Here is a 19677-nt window from a genome sequence, read left to right on the forward strand (position 1 = left end):
TTCTCCTAAATCTCCTCTGCAGGATCATCATCCCCATCCCTCTTGATATGGAGAAATCTATCCCAGGTCTCTGTACTGGGCCCTCCTGCTTTCTTGACCACATCCTCAGCTCCTCTCTATGTAGATGACTCTCAAATCCCTCCTTATTTCTCTCTTGGGCTCTGGTTCTGCATCTTTAACTGCCTGCAAATATATCCCGTGTTTGGATGTCCCACAGGCATCTCAAACTCAACATGTCCAAAACAGAATTCATTCTTTTCCCTTCCTAAATCCCCAAACTCCTTCAAACTCCCCCCCCTTTTTTTAATGGCAAGCATCATCCTTTTTCTAGCCACTCAGGATCACAACCTAGGAATAATTCTCAATTCTTGACTCTCCCTCAGCCTGTTGCTACACCATACACACAGTTCCCAAACCTTGTTGATTTCACCTCCTCCATAGTCTTGCATCCATCCCCTTCTCTCCACTCACACTACAACTACCCTAGGTTGGGCCCTCATTGTCTGTCAGCGGGACTATTGCAATTGCCTTCTAGTTGGTCTTTCTCATCTCCAAGCTCTATGGTGGCAGACTGACGGAGCTCATGCTCATGTCTGATCATCCCACTTTCCTGCTCAAGGTTTCAAGGGTTTGCTTCCAAGATAAAATGAAAACTCTCCTCTTTGATGTTCAAAGATTCAGAATGTGGCTCCAGCCTCTCTTTTCAGACTGATTCCATACTACTCCTTCTTACACACTTCTCTGCCCTATCTCTTGTTCCTAGGTCCCACCTTGGTGCTTTTTGTACCAGTGGTTCCCTAGGCCTGCAATGTGCTTTCCTAGCTATCGTCAAGACTCACCTCAACATGTCCTTCGAGAGACCTTTCCTGATTCCCCCAGCTGTAGAAATCACCTTGTACTGATTTTTTTATGTATTCTGCATACACTGATCTGTGAACATTTTGTTTCCTGCCCCCAGGAGAGTAAGAACTGTCTCACTGCTATATCTGTATCCCCAGGGCCTAGCCCAATGGCTACTATATGGTAGGGGATTTATGTTTGCTGATTGACTGATTAACTGGGGCTTGGCCATACTTCTGCTCATGCGGAAGGACTGAGTTATCGGGAAGGTAGCTTGTGATAAGATTCTTTGGTATTTCAGTAACTAAACCTGCTGAGATGTGGTCTGTGTCTGGGTTGCCTTATAGTGTATATGCAAAATAGAAAATATTTTGAGGTTCTAATGTGCTTTCTTTTCCTGTCCTAAATGTGGTGGTCTATATTTAACATAGCTTGGCTTCATTTTTGACAACTTGTGGGAGTATTTCTGAATTCTAATTCAGTTGTCCAAGTCACAGGACTGATGACTCTAACTTAGTCATCCCCAAACTTGATTTGATTTAACTCAGTCAACATTTATTAAGCTCATACATAGTATGTACAAGGTGCTGGGCTTTACTCTGGGGATATAAAGTTGAAAAATGAGGCAGAGCCTACCTTCAAGGGGCTTAGAGACTTTCTTGTCAGTACTGAAGTGCTATAAATGTATTGTTGGGAGGTTATTGTTGGGTTGGTGATGGACTTGGAGGCAGGAAAAAGGATCATACTTTAGACGCTTATTAGTTGTGTTATCCTGGGCAAGCCACTTTACATGAGCCTCAGTGTCCCCAGATGTCAAAATGGGGATAATAAGGGTACCTACTTCCCCTCTGTGAGGATCAAATGGTACTATTGTATGTAAAGTGCCTTGCAAAGGTCACTTTAAAGCTTAAGTATTGACTATTAGTATTATTATTATTATATGCTTTCAGAAGAAATCTGATCCCCAAATACACAGAAAAATATGAAATTCCAAAACTTTCCTCTCACCACTTCAAAACATATCATATGTCTATATTATCTGCAGTTTAACTCAGAAATCTCACCTTAAAATCATCCGGAATGAGTAGTTTTGATGTTCGTAGAAAATTTAGTATATATCTGAACATCTGTCCATCTCTGTCAATGAAATAATGCTGTTTGAGACTGTCCAAAACAATTGGCTCCGTGCCATCAAAAAGTCTTCCAATTCTGCGGTGGAAAAGAGTGAATGAACAGAGAGGTCAGAATTACAATCAATATTCCATTCAGCCACTGAGCCTGAAAGCCACAGATTTCGATCATTCTAAAAAAGGAGGAAAGGCCGTGTAAGGGAATGTTTAGAAAGCTGGCCTTGGGAGTCAGGTGGGACTTGCCTCTGAAATACATAATGGCTACATAACCCCCCAACACTTACATTCTCTCTCTCTCTCTCTCTCTCTCTCTCTCTCTCTCTCTCTCTCTCTCTCTCTCTCTCTCTCTCTCTCTCCCCTCAAGCAACTGTCAAAGTCTAGGAGTGGAGGAGGGACTGATCTGGAGGAGGGGCTGATTGATAGAAGGAATTTCCTCATCAGGGAGGAATGAAATCTATATCAATGAAATCATGAATTCGGACCAAAAAAAAAGTTCAGATGATCACAGAGCTTGGCTTGACACTTGAGAAGTTACAGTAACAGAGATATGCAGGTCTTTACTGGAGAAATAACACAGAAAAAGACAGCTGAAAGCACTCTGAAGCAAGCACACTGGTAGTGAGCTTCCACTTTTAAAGAGAACATTCTGATGGTGCTTGTGGCAAGATGCTGCTTTAGCACTAGAGAAATGTGAGTATCCCTGTGGATCTTAAAACTGGTAGACCATGACTCCAAAGAGCCTGCTGAGGAGCTGTCTGAATTATTTATTTTATTTTTATATGAACAATTCGTTTTCATTCAACAAACATTAATAAATGCCTATTATATTTGCTAGAGAATGCAAAGATGAAAAAAGACCAAGTTCTTATTCTCAGGGAGATGCATCCAAATAAATATAAGGCAAAGCAGAATGAGAAAGAGCCAATAAGAGATCTGGAGAAAGTGTTGAGAAGGATTGTGATAGATGGACAGGTGGGAGTGAATTCCTAACATCCTGTGTAAATGAATGGGAGGGGGCAGGTTAAGATTTGTGAACATCAAATGGCTGATTGAAACACTAATGCAGGAAGAGGAATCATGTGAAATAAGTGAGGAAAGGTGGTTTGCATAGAGACCCAGCCTTTCCTTTCACTCATTTCTTAACCCTTTGAAATTAAAGAGCCATTTAAAAAAAATATGGAAAAATTACTTGTCTTCAAGAAATTTGCTTCTGGGGCTCTAAGGACAAAGGAGTGTCTGGAAGCTTTCAATGACATGTAACATTTTTCTAGAAGGAAGAAAAATAAAAATATCTTTGGCACAAAGGCACCTGGTCCAGCTCTTTAGACACTAATTTTGAATCTTTTTTTTTCCTGGCTAGCTAGAAGAGGTGATGGCAAGAAAACATTTAATGAGTCACTAAAAATTCCCAGGAGATGCCAAGTACTAAGGGCATGATTATTATAATGGAATATAAGGAACCTGATCTATTCCAAGATGGGAGCTACTACGGATTACTTTGCTTTGCTCTTCTTTTCCCCCCATTTATTGGGATAGAGAAGGGAATAAACATTTATATAGCACCTACTATATGCCAGGCACTGTGCTAAACACTTTACAAACATCTCATTTGAACCTTGTAACAACCCTAGGAGGTAGGTCCTATGATTATTCTCATTTTACAGTCAAGGGAGACGAGGCAAACAGTTTCAGGGAGGCCACATCTGAACTCGTCTTTCTTCTAAGCCCAGTGCTGTATCTGCTGTAGGACACTCTGCCTCTGTGTAGACAAATCTACCATTTCAATTTGTGTCCCATGAATGGAAAATGAGCACATCTGTCCTGTGTAGGAGAGTCTGCCTGAATGACAGTATGGTAATTCAATCTATTAAAGTTTTTATGCATGTTTTTTGTTTGAACATAACCTTCATTTCCAAATATATCCTTCCCTCCTCCACCCAGACAGCTATCTCTTGTAACAAAGAAGAAAAAAAAAAACACCAATTGGGTGAAATTAATTAAGGTAACAACAAAGTCTGACCAGATATGCAGTATCGGTTCAATAGGCACATTCGGAAGTCCCCAGTTTTGCAAAGAAGGATTGGAAGGGTATTTTCTTCTTTTCTCCACTCAGTCTTAGTCATTGTAAAGTACTTCAACTTTGGAAAAACTTGCTTTCTAAGAAGTGTCTACAAGGATTTAATTTTCTATTGCTGCTCTCTAAGCCCATAAGCTGCAGAACTGGTCTAAATCAACAAAAGGGGGTTTCCTTTCCAGGCATTCTCTACACTGATGTCTGCCTTTTGGAACCTTTTGCCTTTTTTCAAAGCTCAGCTCAAGTACTACCTTTTATAGGAAGTCCTTTCCCTATCTTTCCAGATGCTAGTGCCTTCTTTCCAAAATTACCTTGCATTTTTTAAAATAAAATTTTGAGGATCAATTTATATGTGTATGTGTTATTTCCATCAATCATATACAAACTCCTTGAGAGCAGGGATTGTTTCATTTTTGTCTTTGTATTCTAATTCCCCACTAGTTCCTGGAATATAACTGGTGACTGCTTGCTGACTGATCTTAATCGACTATTTTGTAATCTACTATATGTTGGTGTCAATGATTTAGTTCCCTTTTAAGAAGGGAGAAAGACAGGCAAATATATTTTCCTTAAGGAAAATTACTGCTCACTGGCAGAAATCACCATTCCATACACTTGAGAGAACAGCAGAGTGATACAAGATGGCTTTTTAGCTGAATGACCCAGAGGAGTATATATGACTCTGGAGCGGAGTGGCTCTGGGAAAGCTGCTGCTAGAAAACAACTTTAAGGAGGGAAGCATAAAAAGGGTTAACTTGTCTGTCTCGACCTTTTTAGACATTGTGGCTACATTACTTCATAGAGCAACATCATTCAATCTTCATTTAGAAAATCAAGGGGAAAATGACCCTCTTCTAGAAAATTGGAAATAGATGAAGTTTGAGGCAGACTCATCCCGAAGTGAGAAAAAAGCAAAGAAAACTGTAGGAGGTTAAATATAGATGGATGCCACATGTTGTGAAAAGGTGGCAGAGAGTGTAGATTGTAGGAGAGCAATCGTTTCACTAAAGAAAGAATTGGAAGTAGCAAATGGAGATAACTGGAATTGCAAGTGAGGCAGAATCATTAACTATAATAAAAGATAACAAGGTGATCACAGGGATTTGCTCTTACCTGTCTGATCAGAAACCACAACAAGAGAAGTTTTATTATTTGTTGCATGCCAGCAAAGTACTCTGTGCTGTTAAAGATGGGGAAGATGACATGGGTCCTGCCCTAGGGCTTTATTTGATCAATTAAACAGATAAAAGTTCCCCAGCTGACAGATTTACCTGGTAGAGGTAAATCAGTGGCAATTTTGGAAGGGGGAAAGCAGGAAAAAAACTTTGGCTAGGGGGATATAACTGAAAAGGTCCAGGAAGGAGATGCATTTGGGGGGCATAGCATGAAAAGAAGGTGTGATGGCTAGAAGAGGAAGGAGGTCTTGACCCAAGAAGAGGCATCCTGATTCAGCCAGCTGGGTTATGTGAAGAGCACTGAGTTAAAAAATGTTTTGGAGAAAAGTAACAACCTGAAAGGAAGATGATGCTGGCAGTGATTTTGCAAATACAATTTTATCTAGATCAAAAAAGAGAGTTATAGTACCTGAGATCCTCAACCAATGATCACTCATTCATTCAACAAATGTTTATAAAATACTTACTATCTGCCAGATATTGATCTAGGGGATGAAGGAAAGGGGGAGAAGAAAAATTATTAATAGTAGGAAGGTTTGGGATGCTCTTTACATATATTATCTCTTTTGTTCCTCACAATAGCCCTGTGATATAGGTGTTGATTTTATCCCCATTTTCCAGATGAGAAGACTGAGGTTCTGAGAAATGACTAGTCCAGGGATGCACATCTGAAACTAGATTTGGAACCAGGTCTTTGGACTGTAGATCCCAAGCTTGATCCATATTCTTGGCTATGCTAACTGTAAAGGAGGAAGGTTTTGAACTGAGGAAATAAAGAAGCAAGTTAAATTGCCAAAAATTAGACAAGTGGAACTATGCTAATATTACAATCTTTTGGATGGGTAGTACAATTTGGGTAAATGGTAGACTGGAGAATTTCAGGTTAGTTAAGTGAATAAAACTGCAAAGTTGAGCTGGCTCTATTTACTGTAATAATATGTGAGAAGTACAAGAAATCAAATGGTGGAGTTTTTCAGCTCTGGCTCTTAAAGGGTACCTGAAATTGAATACTTTAGGGATCTTAAGGTATATTACTGTCCACTAACTGACTATACCTAAGGGCCATTCAAAGGAAAGATGATACAATACAATAGACGTTTTTGTACTTGTTGAATCTGTTGAAAGCCTTCTTAGTTAAGTATTTTTAGGTTTACAAAAGTAGGGTCTGTCTTTCTAATGTCTGATGGTATTTGAAAGGCTTACTATGAAATATATATATGTACATTCAATTGTATCCTTCCCCATTTTTTTGCAGATAGTAGGCTCACGTTTCTGGAGTAGCAAGACAGTGGACAACCTTGGAGGTGGGACTCATGCAAATGAGAAAAACTTTTTTTAGCCAGTTTGCTGAGATTTATTTTCTCAAGCATTTCTCTTTTGGGTAGAGAAAGAAAAGGAGGAGAAAGGAAGGGGATAAAGATTTATATAGTGCCTACTATTATTAAAAATAAAAGGAATCCTATGGAAAATACTTTTAAAAGGGAGCAACAACACCCTAAGTGACTTGTTTAAAGGTCAGATATTCATAAACAGAACTAGATTTGCTTAAGGTGCTTTTGAAATTATAGAAATGCCAGTGATATTTCTTTAAAGTTCCAAATTTGAAAATTTTCATATATTTTACATACATAAATTAATGATAAATATGTACCAATTAATGATATAAATTTGTACACAGCTTGTTGTGAAAGCTAATTGAAGCAATTGAAAGCTCTAGGGGAAATATCTTCTAAGTGGAAACATCAAATTTTTACATACGCTGGGCAGGTGGGAAGCACTATGCAATACTGGGAATCTGTTCTTTGATGAAGCACAGTTGTAGAAAAGGAGAAAGTAAAAGTTATTCAAAAATGAATGAAAAAGAAAAATGGTAACAGCCATAAATCAAGGAAATGGACATTTCCAGGAGAATTAATGGCTGAAGTATGTATGTTTAATTGATGGCTCAAAGTTGAAGTCTGAGGCATTAAGTTGATCAGCTACACTGATCCTTCAGAAATATTTTAAGTCCTTGTTCCAGGACAATTTTCAAACACAAGATGTTTACATGGATAACATGTTGGTTGCAATAATAATAGTAACTAGTATCTGTATACTAGCATCAAGATTTGCAAAGATTTTACATGTTTGACCTTCACAGTGCTGAGGTGGGTACCATTATTATCACCACATCAACAAGGGAAGTAAACGAAGGCAATCAGAAGTTAAGTGACTTGCCCTGGTTCTGGAAGCTAAGTAAGTACATGAGGCAGGATTCAAACTCAGGTCTTTCTGACATCAAATCTAGATACCTAGCTGTCTCCAGTTGTCACTGCCCTATGCAAACAAACAAACAAATAAAAGTGAAAATAACTGAATCCAATAGAGGAAAGTCAAAGAAAGAACACTCCTTTAATTTTTGCAGTTACTATATTCTCCCTGAGCTGCCACTTAGATGTAGTTTCTTGCAGGAGAGTGGTAAGTAAGTACTTGTGGTGGAAATTGATGGGATGTGAATTCAGGGTAATTTCTACTACAGAGAAGGGAAAAAACAACTGTAAAGATGTTCGGGTACAGTTCAGGTGCCCTCTCCTCTTCTGATCTACAATGTAAACAGTATTTTTCTTATACAAAATAATTGTTCTACATCTGGAGACACCAGAGAGAATATTTATTTGCAAAGAATTATTCTTTATGAAGAATTTACAGATGGATCAATCAAACACTGCTGCTATGGGCAATCTGAATAGAACATGGAAATAGTTTCTAATCCTGTTCATTATAAGGACATTTTTACCTGTGTTAATATTAGAATTTGAGTATTCTAATGCAAGGAAATAAAACATCTGAAAAGGAAAATAATACTTTATTTTGCTGATGGCTTTTATTTTTATATCTAAAACATCTGTCATAGAATACTGAAGTTGGAAGAAACCTTGAGAACACAGGGGGACATCTGGTATTGCCCCCTAGCTTTAGGCAGATGAATGTCTTAAAGTAAAACATTCAGGGCGAGTGACTGTTTAGTCTCTTCTTAATGCTCTGTACAGACAAAGATTGTACAGCCATACAGCCACTACTGACAGCCCATTTCACTGTTTCCAAGTAAAATCTCTTCTGTTGAAACATAACCCATGTTCTCATGGTTGGTCCTACGAAGACGGGAAAATCTACTGAGCAGCACCCTTCTCATAAAGACCTTCCACATGTTTAAACACTGTCAAGCTTTAGCTGTCTCTTCTCCCAGATGTCAGAAGTTTTCATTTCTTTGTTTCTGCATCAGTTATTTCCATGAATCTTTTCCTTTTTCTCCTTTCCTTTTAAAAATGTGTTGACCATATAAAATACTTGAATAGATAGAGATCTTAAATAAGCCAGTCCTAGGAAAAGAAGTAGAACAAGCTATGAAGGGACTATCAAGGGATTGGGTTGGTGAGGGGATGCAGGGGGGGGGGGGGGGAGTGGGGGGGGGGAAGAGAGAGAGAGAGAGAGAGAGAGAGAGAGAGAGAGAGAGAGAGAGAGAGAGAGAGAGAGAGAGAGAGAGAGAAAGAAACTCCTGGTCCTAATAGATCCACTGGAGAATTCTATCAAACTCTGAAAGAAAAATTTGCAAACATAGTACACAAATTATTCTCAAAAATTGAGAAAGCACCTTACTAGATTCTTTTTATGGGACTAATGTAGTCCTAGTACCTAAACTAGGAAGAATAAGGCACAAAAGAACTACAGACTAATATTAATATCAATTTAAAAATTTTAAAAAGTCCATGGGCACTTATCTAAGACAGTTAGACACTGGTACAGTGAAGAAAGTGCTGGGCTTGGAGTGAGGAAGACATAACTTTAAAAGTGACCTCAGATACTTATTAGTTGTGTGATCCTGGGCAAGCCACTTAATCTCTGTCTGTCTCAGTTTTTTCAGCTGTAAAATACAATAACATCTATCTCCTAAGGCTGTTATGAGGATCAAATGAGAAATTATTTGTAACATGCTTAGCATAATGACTGGCACATACTAAGTGCTTAATAAATGTTTATCTCCCTCCTGCTTTCCCTCCTGCTATTGATTACCTCAATAGACTCAGAAAATCTTTGACAAAACACAATTCAATTATGCTAAAAACCCTACAAAATATATTTTATATACAATTATTTATATATTTATATACAATATAACATAAAATGTATATTATATATGCAATATAATATAATATAATATATAATGCAATATAATATAATATAATTTATATATTTCTATTATCATAAAAAGTATCCATTTAAAACCAAAAGCAAGCATTTTATGGAATATAAACACATTAGAAGCTTTCTCCATAAAGTAAGGAGTAAAGCAAGGATACTTACACTCCCCTCTATTATTTGATATCATTAAAGAAATGCTAGCAACAGCAATAAAACAAGAAAATGAAATTAAAGGCATAAAGACAGGTAAAGAGGAGATAAAACTATTGCTACTTCTAATGATATGACAGTGTACTTAAAAAAAACTTAGGAATCAGCAAAGATATTAATTTAAACAATAACTTCAGCAAGTTTAGAGGCTACAAAATAAACTCCCCCAAATCAATGGCACTTCTATATGACATAACAAAATCCAAGAGGTAATAATAGAAGAGGAACTTCCATTCCAACTAACTAGAAAATACATAAAATATTTGGGGATCAATAATAATTATCATTTATAGATTTCTTAAAGGTTTACAAGATGATTTAGAAATATTATCTTATTTTATCCTTACAACAACCCTGGAATGTGGGTGCTAGGATTATCCCTATTTTAGAGTTGCAGAAAACTGAGTACAGACAGAGGTTAAGTGGCTTGCCTGGGGTTACACAGCTAGTTAGTATCTGAATCTGGATTTGAACTCAGATCTTGCATTATATCCACTTCATCATGTACTGCCTGAACACACAATTCACCAAAGCTCATAAAAGACTTATATAGATTAATTTACAAATAACCTCTTAAAAATAAAGAATAACTTTAATAGATGGAGGAATATTCAGTGCCTGTGGCTGAGTTGTCATAAAAATGACAACATTACTAAAGTCAATTTACAGAGTCAATGCTATACCAATTGAATTTTGAAAGGGATACTTTATAGAACTCAATAAAATAACAAAATCCATTTAGAAAAAATAAAAGATCTAGAATATCAAGGGATATGATGGAAAAAAGAGGTACATAAAAGGGAAATAAAACTTCCAGACTTCAAACTATATTATAAAGCAGCAGTCATCAAAACCATCTGATATTTGTTAAAAGGAAAAAAATAGAATTAGATCAATGGAACAGAGTAACCAAAGCAGAATCAGAAACAATTGAACTCAACCCAGTGTTTGATAAACCAGAAAACATAAATTACTCAGGAAAGACTTCCTGTTGGATAACAACTACTGGGAAAATTGTTAAGCAGTCTGGAAGAAATGAAGTTTCACAATATGGATACGTTGCTTTAATATTAAAGATCATATTATTAAAAATGAGATGAGAAACAGATCAAATCCCTTTCATAGCTATTGGTAGGGAGATACAGTCTTAACCAAACAATTGATAGAGGCAATTATAAGAGATAAAATAGATAATTTTGATCATGTGAAACTGAAAAGCTTTTATACAAACAAAATAATACACCTATAAGAAAGCAAGTAGTCAAAGGGGGAAAAGATCTTTGTACTGAATTTCTCCGATAAGAGTTTGGTATCCATGATATGTAAGCAATTAATAGATCCATAAAATACCAAACACCATTCCCCCATAGATAAGTAGTCAAAGGATATAAACAAACGTTCTCAAAAGAAGACTGCAAACTATTAACAATCATGTGAAAAGTGCTCCAAAACACAAATAATTAAAAAGATGCAAACAACTCTGAGGTCTTAATCTTATACCTCGCAAATAGTCAAAGATGACAAAAGAGGGGAATAGACACACTAGTACATAATTGGTAGAGTTGTGAATCAACATAACCATTTTGGAAAACCGTTTGGAATTATGCACATAAAGTGACTAAAATATCCATATCCTTTGACCCAGGGATTACGCTACAAGACTATAGCTACAAGGAGACCATTGCTAAGAAAAAAGTCCTCATATAAACCAAAATATTTATAGCAGCACTTTTTTTTATTGCAAAGATATACACCCGTTAGTGAATGGCTAACCAAATTGTGGCAAATAAATGTATGGAATATTATTGTTCTATAAGAAAAGATAAATATGATTAATAAAGAGGAACATGGAAAGGAACTATGAAAAAGAAACATTGAAATAATAGAATAAAACAGAATAAATAGAAACATGGAAAATAAGTGGATGCAGAGTGAAGTAAGCAGAGCCAAGAAAACAATATACATAATGACTGCAACCATGGAAGGATGGAAAAAACCATTATAAAAAAGTCAAACATTTGCAGAATTACAAAGAACAAGCATGGCTCCAAAGAACGGGTATGAGAAGATGCCCCCACCTTATCCCTCTGCAAAAATGGGCGGTCCTACAAGTATGTAATATTGCACATATTTTCAAACTTTCCAACATATCGATCAGTTAGGCTGATTATTTTTCTCTTTTTTCTTTTATTTGGTCTTAAAAGATTATTATATGAGATGGCTTTCAGAGGGGGGAGTGATAGTTGGGGAAACTGTGGTGCTGTGGTGACAAGTGGTGAAAGTGATGAAGTGGTGAAAACGGTGGTGATAAAAGATAATAAAAATGTATATAAACATGTGCAGACTACCAGTTTTCCTGAGTTCTTCCTTTTTTCCCCTCTTTTATTTCTTTCAAAAATAGCATTTATTATGTAAAGTGGCTGGTGGGGAGGGGAAAGGATACTGGGAAAATGTTTTTATGATACAGCAATGAAATTTTTTAAAAGTATATTGACTAAATTGGATACAATTGGACTCATGTAGTACAGAGCAGAAGGATTATCTCCTTGTTCCTGAATGTCATATTTTTTCCGACAGTTTGCTTTCATGAAATTAAAAAAAAAATGCTTGCAGTCAAATGTGTGACCCCCAAATCTTTTACTGCTTTATGTGTTTCTAGTCAATGTTTCTCTCTCCTATGTTTCTTAGATTTTTTTTGTTCCCTATTGTCCAAACAATAATCTTTCCTTAATCTTTCCCTATTGTCCACACTGAGTTACATCCTATTTTTGAAGTACATTATGAATTTTATTCTCGGGTTTCTGAATGTTAGCAAACTAATATGATCTCCCTATTCCATCTCATTCCTTGATCTCTTCAGCCAGATCATCAACAATGGTCCTTAGGATTGGTTCTTGCAGGATACCCCAACTGCCAAGCAAACCACTGGCAACTCCCCTTGAGTCTGCTGTTCATCCTACCAACAGGTTATTAATAATGAAAAGCCTTACTGAAATCAAAATCAGTGTGCATATTACTTCCCTCTTTGACTCTATGGCCCAATATTTCTGTCACAGGAAAAAACAGATTGGTTTAGCATGTTTACCAGGCAGTGTTAGACACTAGTTAACATTTTATATACTTGTAAACTTATTACTTACTTTATTATTTTCCCAAATGCCAACTTCTAGTAGTATCATCCTGTTTTTAAAAATGGAGATGTCATTTCCCTTTTTCTAATTCTCAAGAAATTTTAATGATGCCTCAAAAATACAGACTGGTGCTCTCATTATGGTGCCTTCCTGAGTCCTGACCTACCCTTGGAGTACAGGTTAGCAGGCTGTGCTGAATGGTACATCCCATTTTTAGATTCACTCTATTATTTCTTTGTCATAGAATGTCTAGCTTTTCATCTCAACTGGTAGCAGCCTCTTCTAGGCCACTCTTTCAGGAAAGCCCCCACTGCTATGCTTTGTTTCATGCCTTCTTGGGTCATCTCTTCCACAGCCTTGGCAACTGCCTTGCTGCTGCCTGTGTATCCTGCCCTTCCCCCTCCAGTTCAGAAACCATGAACTGTGACCAAATCAACTCTGCGTATGTTTCTGGATGGGGAATATCAATCTATTCTTGGTCCTACTCACCATCACTATAAACTTCTAGACCAAAGTGTCCCACCCTGGCCACCACCCCACTTTGTGTAGTTGTCTCCCCATACACAAGTAAGCTTCTTGAGGACTTCTTGCTTTTTTTTTAAATCCTAAGTGTTTAGCACATAGTAAGTGTTTTTATAATCATTGATTTGTTGATTCATTTGTGTTTCCATGACCACCTGGATGAAGGGTTGAACAGAAAAAAATCTCATGCAAGTGTTCAGGCTGACTTTAAAAAAAATTATAGATCTCTACTGATATATTTTGTTTTACATTACTTATATTTCCTCCTATATTTCTCCTCCTCCTCATTCCCAGGGATCAAAAACTATAAAAAAGAAATTTTTTTGAAAAGGAAGAAAAACAATCAGTAACTTTCTATCAATTCCCTTCTCAACAACAACAAAAAAATAAGTCTTAAAGGGCTTATAGAATTGATTTCAACAAATCTGAATGTTAAAAAAATGCAGATGATGTTACTACGATTAAAGTCCTAGACTAACATGCAAAAATATCTGTGTGTACAGAAGTTGCTTGACTAATAAAAGCTTGCAGAAAATGCTGATGTGATCCTACTCTTCTTTAGATCCTGGGTTTGAACAGTCTGTTTCAACCAACACCTCTTTTTTTTTTTTAATTCTGACATTTCCATGATGTGATTTCTTTTCATGCAATGGTAATCCTAGCACACAGGAAAAAAAAAAGATGTGCATTCTGGATAAGTCTGTGACCTAAAAAGATACAAGATCCCACCTTGATAGCAGCACGATCAGATTTTCCATTTTTACTTGAGCATGAAAAACAGTTAAGAAATCATTTCATGCAAGGAAAAATAATCTAATTCTACATTTGAAATGCTTTATTGCTTGTCTTCTCAATGGGTGGGGGAGGCAAGGGAAGAAGGGAGGGAGAGAATTTGGAATTCAAAATTTTTAAAACTGAATGTTAAAAACAAATAAATGTTTTAAATGCTATGTTGTTCAATCCTGTCTGACTCTTTGTGACCTCAGTTGTGGTTTTCTTGAGAAGGATACTGGAATGGTTTACCCTTTCCTCCTCTGGCTCAGTTTATAGATGAAGAAACTGAGGCAAACAGGGTTAAGTCACTTGCCTAGGGTCAAACAGCTAGTAAGTGTCTGAGGCTGGATTTGAACTCAGATCTTTCTGACTTCAGAGCCAGGGCTCTATCTACTGCACCACCTCGCTGTCCTTTAAAAGTTCTAATGTACTCCTATTTGGGGATTTTAAGCTACCTGAGAACCAAAAAGCAACTGATGAACAAATGAACGAATCTGAAATTGTTGTTTCCCCTCAGTAACTTTCCACAGTCTATGCTGTAAAGTTTTAAAACAAAACTAGACAGTGGATAGGGATAGGGCTGGACCTGTGATTTCCTAGATATAGGGAACTCCCAGGTGAGGAAATTCTATCGACTAAGCTTGGCATCTTCTCAGCACTAACAGGTTAAGGGATTTGCCCCAGGGCATCACACAGCCTTGGGCCTCACAAGTAGGACTTGAACCAGTATTACTGGCTTTGGAGGCAGCTAGGTGACTCAGGGGACAGAAGGTTGGACCTGAGACGAGTACTAGCTGTGTGACCCTGGACAAGTCACTTGACCCTATCTGCTTGAGCTTCCTCATCTGTAAAATGAGCTGGACAGGGAAATGGCAAACCATTCCAGTATCTTTGCCAAGAAAACCCCACAGAAGTGTGGTCCATGGGGTCAAGAAGACTCAGACACTACTGAACCATAACAAATCATTGGCTTCAAGGCTTGTTCTGTAGCCAAGTTGATGTGGATTACTTTTTTGAAAATCAAATTGCCATTTCCTTTTATATCACCTGAATATTAACAAAGATATGCAAGGGTCATTTAGTGCTGCAGAAATTGAATATTAACTCTAGTAAAATATTTAAAATAATTTTGAAGTCTTCTCAGGCAAATACTGAACAATGGGTGCTTTTGATAGAATACCAGGGCTGTTCAAGAGGAAAATAATATTAATCAAATTAGTACCTCCTCGGTGTGGGCAGTTTTTGGTCTTCCTGTTTCTAATCTAATTGTTCTAATCTAAACCATAATTAATATGAATCTAAGTAGAATAAATTTTAAGTATCTTAGGAACTTCTACATCATAAAGCAAAAGAGAATGAGATCAAAATACTAAAATTATTACCAGCAGTAATGTCTTAAGCCCAGAAGAGACAAAAAATTGAATATGTGTGTGTGTAAAAGAATGCTACAAGAAAAAAAGCAATTAATTATCAAAAGCAACTCAAGCTGCACATTCCAGCAGAGACAGAAATTTAGATCCACAAAACAAGTTGGTTAGACAGAAAAAACAGCAGAATCAGCTACTCCTCTAACTCAAAAATATGATAATTGCTGCTTTCTTACTTACGGAATATTAGAAGAGTAAGAACTTTCCAAAATATCATTAAAAAACCCCTCCAAACTATTGCATTCATATCCAGAAAGTGAAGAAAAGTAGTATATTTTAACACTGTAAAATACTATCTACAAATTAGTCTCCTTTGTTTCTAAATCAGTAAGGACTGATGGAATTCTTTACAGGAGCTATTTTAATTAGAAAACAATCATATTATAGATATGACAGTGTGGGAAGCCTCCTGCCTGTAATTTAACCTTTTAGCAGAAAATAAAAGATAAAGAGTCCCAGTCAGGATAAAGTGTTATTGAAAGCTCCAGTCAAGCCAGCTGTTTCTTTTTGCAAACCAACAATTCTTCCCCTTGTAATAGTGCCAGCAAAGCACTAACTTTCAATGGGTCTTTTAAAAAAACTCACTCTAATAAGTTAAAAGAGGAGTGACAACTTCTCTTTTCTCATCTTATAAAAAAAATAGATCAATTAAAACATTTTACCTGGGACAAGGTAAAAACTTGAAATGTTTTTGAAAGCCCGACAGCAGACATATGGAAATACCTCTAAGTAGAAAAGAAACAGAATTGACTAACGGTTAGCTCCTCCCCTTCACGCCTTTCCTTTCCTGCAAAGGCACAGATCGTAGAGACCATTCAAAGATTTAAAGTTTAAAAGGCTAGGGAAAATAGTACTACTTCTGCTTTCTCATTCTCCCATTGTTAAATGGGAACAAAAAGCTCTGGGGAAAAGGAACTTCTAAGTGATTCATAAACTTCCAGAGACATAGATTGAAACAAGACTCTAGGAAGACAAAGCAGAAGGGAGGAGTTCTTGCCTCAGGACTATGAGTTATGTACCTCCTTAAAATAAGAGAAGTAAGCTAAAATTGGACAAGAGTTATATTTATAAGTCACATAAATTATTAAAAAAAAAAACCCTAAAATACTTAAAACCATCCAGCTCTCTCACTGCCCCACCTTAATAATTAGTTAGCTAACCCTCCTGCATCATTGGATCAAAATGGTAGCATGAGAACTAGACCTGGCCTGATGTGTCTACTCTGAGCAAATTAAGATTTAGTGAGTACATGGCAAGATTGGTTAGTCACTAAGAGAAATGAAAATGATAAACGAAAAAGATGAAATTGAAATCAAGTCTTAATGATTCAAGACAACCCTCCAAGATATGTGCTATTGGGAAATCCTGGATGAAGGATGTTGACAGAATTCTGCCTTCGGCTGCTTTGGATTCAACAATGCAGCCACTGTGGATATGTCTTAAGCAAGGGTACATACCCCATTGTGCCTTATGCCTAGTGTATGAAGTTTAAGGATTTATGCAGAGAAACCAAATTGATCCGTAAGCGGTGGGGCGCATTTAATAAGTGAATCCCAGACAACAATCTCCTACCCAAATCTACTTGAGTTATCCCCTGTCTGACTAAACAATCTCCCTCCTTTCCCCAACTCTAATAATAATAATAAAAGAATCTCTCTTTTCTTATCCATTTAGGAGAACCTTCTAGTCATTACTTTTTGCTATTGTTTCAGATTCTCTCATGAAGATAATCATTTGATATATTTTGCACATGATGCTGCCACCAACAGAAAATTGTAACTTTCTGCTGGGAAATCCAGGAGATGAAAACTGGGCTGTAACCAATATTTTCAAATGCAAAGAAATGATCTAAACAAAGAACAGATAGTGGAAAGGGTGTTAGACTGGGAACACTGGCTTCAAGTCTTCATCTTGCCACTTTCCAACTATATTAACTTCAGGTGTATCGATTTATGTCTCTGGGTCTTGGTTTCCTCTTCTGTGAAGTGGGGATAGCAACACTTACTCTGTGTACTTCTCAGGCTTGTTGAGGAGAGAGAATGTTCTTTGTCAGCTATTAAGAAGGATGACACTGTTGATATGAAACAAACCACCTTCCTATTGACTCTGAATGGTAAGCATTTTCTAAACTGTTAGCTATAGTCCCTCACCACATAGCAATTTGTGAAGACTGGAATATGTGTACTTGTTAAGATTTTTTCTAACCTACCAGCAGCTAGGTGGCTTAGTGTATAGTATTGTGACAGGAGCCAGGAAGACCCGAGCTCAAATCCAGCCTCAGACATTTACTATTTGTTTACCTTGGGCAAATCACTTAACCTGTTTGCCTCAGTTTCCCCAACTGTAAAATGGAGATAACAGAACCTACCTCCCAAGGATGTTGTGAGGATCAAATGAGCTATTTGTAAAGTGCTTAGCACAGTACCTGGAACACAGTGGGTACTATTTAAATGGCTATCCCCCCACCTCCTTCCCTATTCTACTTTTAATTTGAATCCCTGGATTTTGCTGACCTGAACAACCTTTATTCTCTTCTATTTTAACATGCTGCCACAATTTTCACTAAATGCCACCTGCACTGCATCATCGAGATGATGATGTTTTGATGAAGCATTTCACCCAGGACCCCCAAGATAATGGACTCCGTGGGACACACTTAAAAGATCATTTTTCTCCCTTGTATTGACGATTCCCAGCCCTTTCAGACTAGAAGAGTTTCCATTTTTTATGTAAGCTTGTGCAAGGCCCTCAGGGCTTTCTAAACTGTTAAAAAGAAATCCGTGTTCAGATGGGCAGAAGAGGCCCAGGGAAGCCTAATGAGGCTGGGTAGGAGTTCTGGAACTCATTCAGCTTGGATCATGAGGACAAGTACAGGCGAGCCTCAATTCACTTTTCAGGGAAGAGAAAGCTCTCCAAGTCCAGAAATATTTGCTACTGTTTAAAACTGGTGGTTAACTGTTTTGCACAGCTATAATTTATCTTCTGCATGGGGGAAACACAATAAGAAGTGTTGCACAAGAGTAAAAATAATCGTTACCACAAAAGATGATAAGCGGCAAGGTCGTTACTAAGCAAACTGACACGTGGCCTGTATGTAGTAGCAGGAAACCATGATCCCATGACAGGGGTCTCTGTTCTACCAACATCACATCTTGATTAGATTGAGACAACTCAGTTAATAGCCACTGGGACTGGGCAAACAGAAAAATACAAATTAACTGTTTCTTCTGCAAAAGGAATTGCTAGATTTTAAAACCATTTTGTAAGGGTACCAGAGCTGCTGGGTGAGAGTAGGAATATTTTTTTCATGTAAACATATTTCCACATTAGTCATGTTGTGAAAGAAGAAACAGAACAAAAGGGAAAAGACACAAACCCCCTCCCCCCCGCCAAAAAAGTGGAAAATAGTATGCTTTGAGCTGTATTCAGACTCCATAGCTCTTTCTCTGGATGTGGATAGTATTTTTCATCACGGGTCCTTTGGAACTGTCTTGGATCCACTGTATTGTTGACAAGAGCTAAACCAAAAATCATAGTTGATCATTGTACAATGTTTCTATTACTGTGTATGCCGTTCTCCTGGTTCTGCTCACTTCACTCAGCATCAGTTTACGTAAGTCTTTCGAGAATTTTCTGAAATCCACCAGTTTATCATTTTTTATAGAAGAATAGAATTTCATTACATTCATATATCACAGCTTGTTTACCCATTCCCTAATTGATGGGCATCCCCTCAAAGTTCAATTATTTGACAACATAAAAAGAGCTGCTATAAATATTTTTGTACATTTGAGTCCCTTATCCTTTTTTTAATGATCTCTTTGGGATACAGACCTACTAGCAGAATTGCTGGATCAAAGAGTATATACAGTTTGATTGCCCTTTGGGCATGGTTCCAAATTGCTCTCCAGAATGTTTGGGTCAGTTCACAACTCCACCAACGATGTATTTGTTGTCTCAATTTTTCCAGTCTTCTCCAATACTTATTTTTCTTTTCTGTCATATTAGCTGATCTGATAGGAGGGAAGTGGTACCTCAGAGTTGTTTTAATTTGCATTTTCTCTAATCAATAGTGAGTTAGAGCATTTTTTCATATGACTATAGATAGCTTTAATCTCTTCATTTGAAAACTGCCTGCTCATATCCTTTGACCATCTATCAACTGGGGAATAATTTGTATTCTTATAAATTTGACTCAGTTCTCTATATGTTTGA

At 37.1% G+C, this 19677-nt stretch overlaps 1 protein-coding gene across 5 annotated transcripts in view; it reads right to left on the minus strand.

Moving 5' to 3' along the window:
* Positions 1 to 19677, minus strand: part of KCTD1 (potassium channel tetramerization domain containing 1) — a 246445-nt gene that overhangs the window by 18761 nt on the left and 208007 nt on the right. For all 5 annotated transcript variants that reach the window (XM_072604458.1, XM_072604459.1, XM_072604460.1 and 2 more), the window contains one exon: positions 1905 to 2049. In XM_072604458.1, the coding sequence (XP_072460559.1) occupies positions 1905 to 2049 (145 nt within the window). The remainder of the gene's footprint in view (positions 1 to 1904; positions 2050 to 19677) is intronic.

This window comes from Notamacropus eugenii, chromosome 4, assembly GCF_028372415.1.
Source record: "Notamacropus eugenii isolate mMacEug1 chromosome 4, mMacEug1.pri_v2, whole genome shotgun sequence".
NCBI lineage: Eukaryota > Metazoa > Chordata > Mammalia > Diprotodontia > Macropodidae > Notamacropus > Notamacropus eugenii.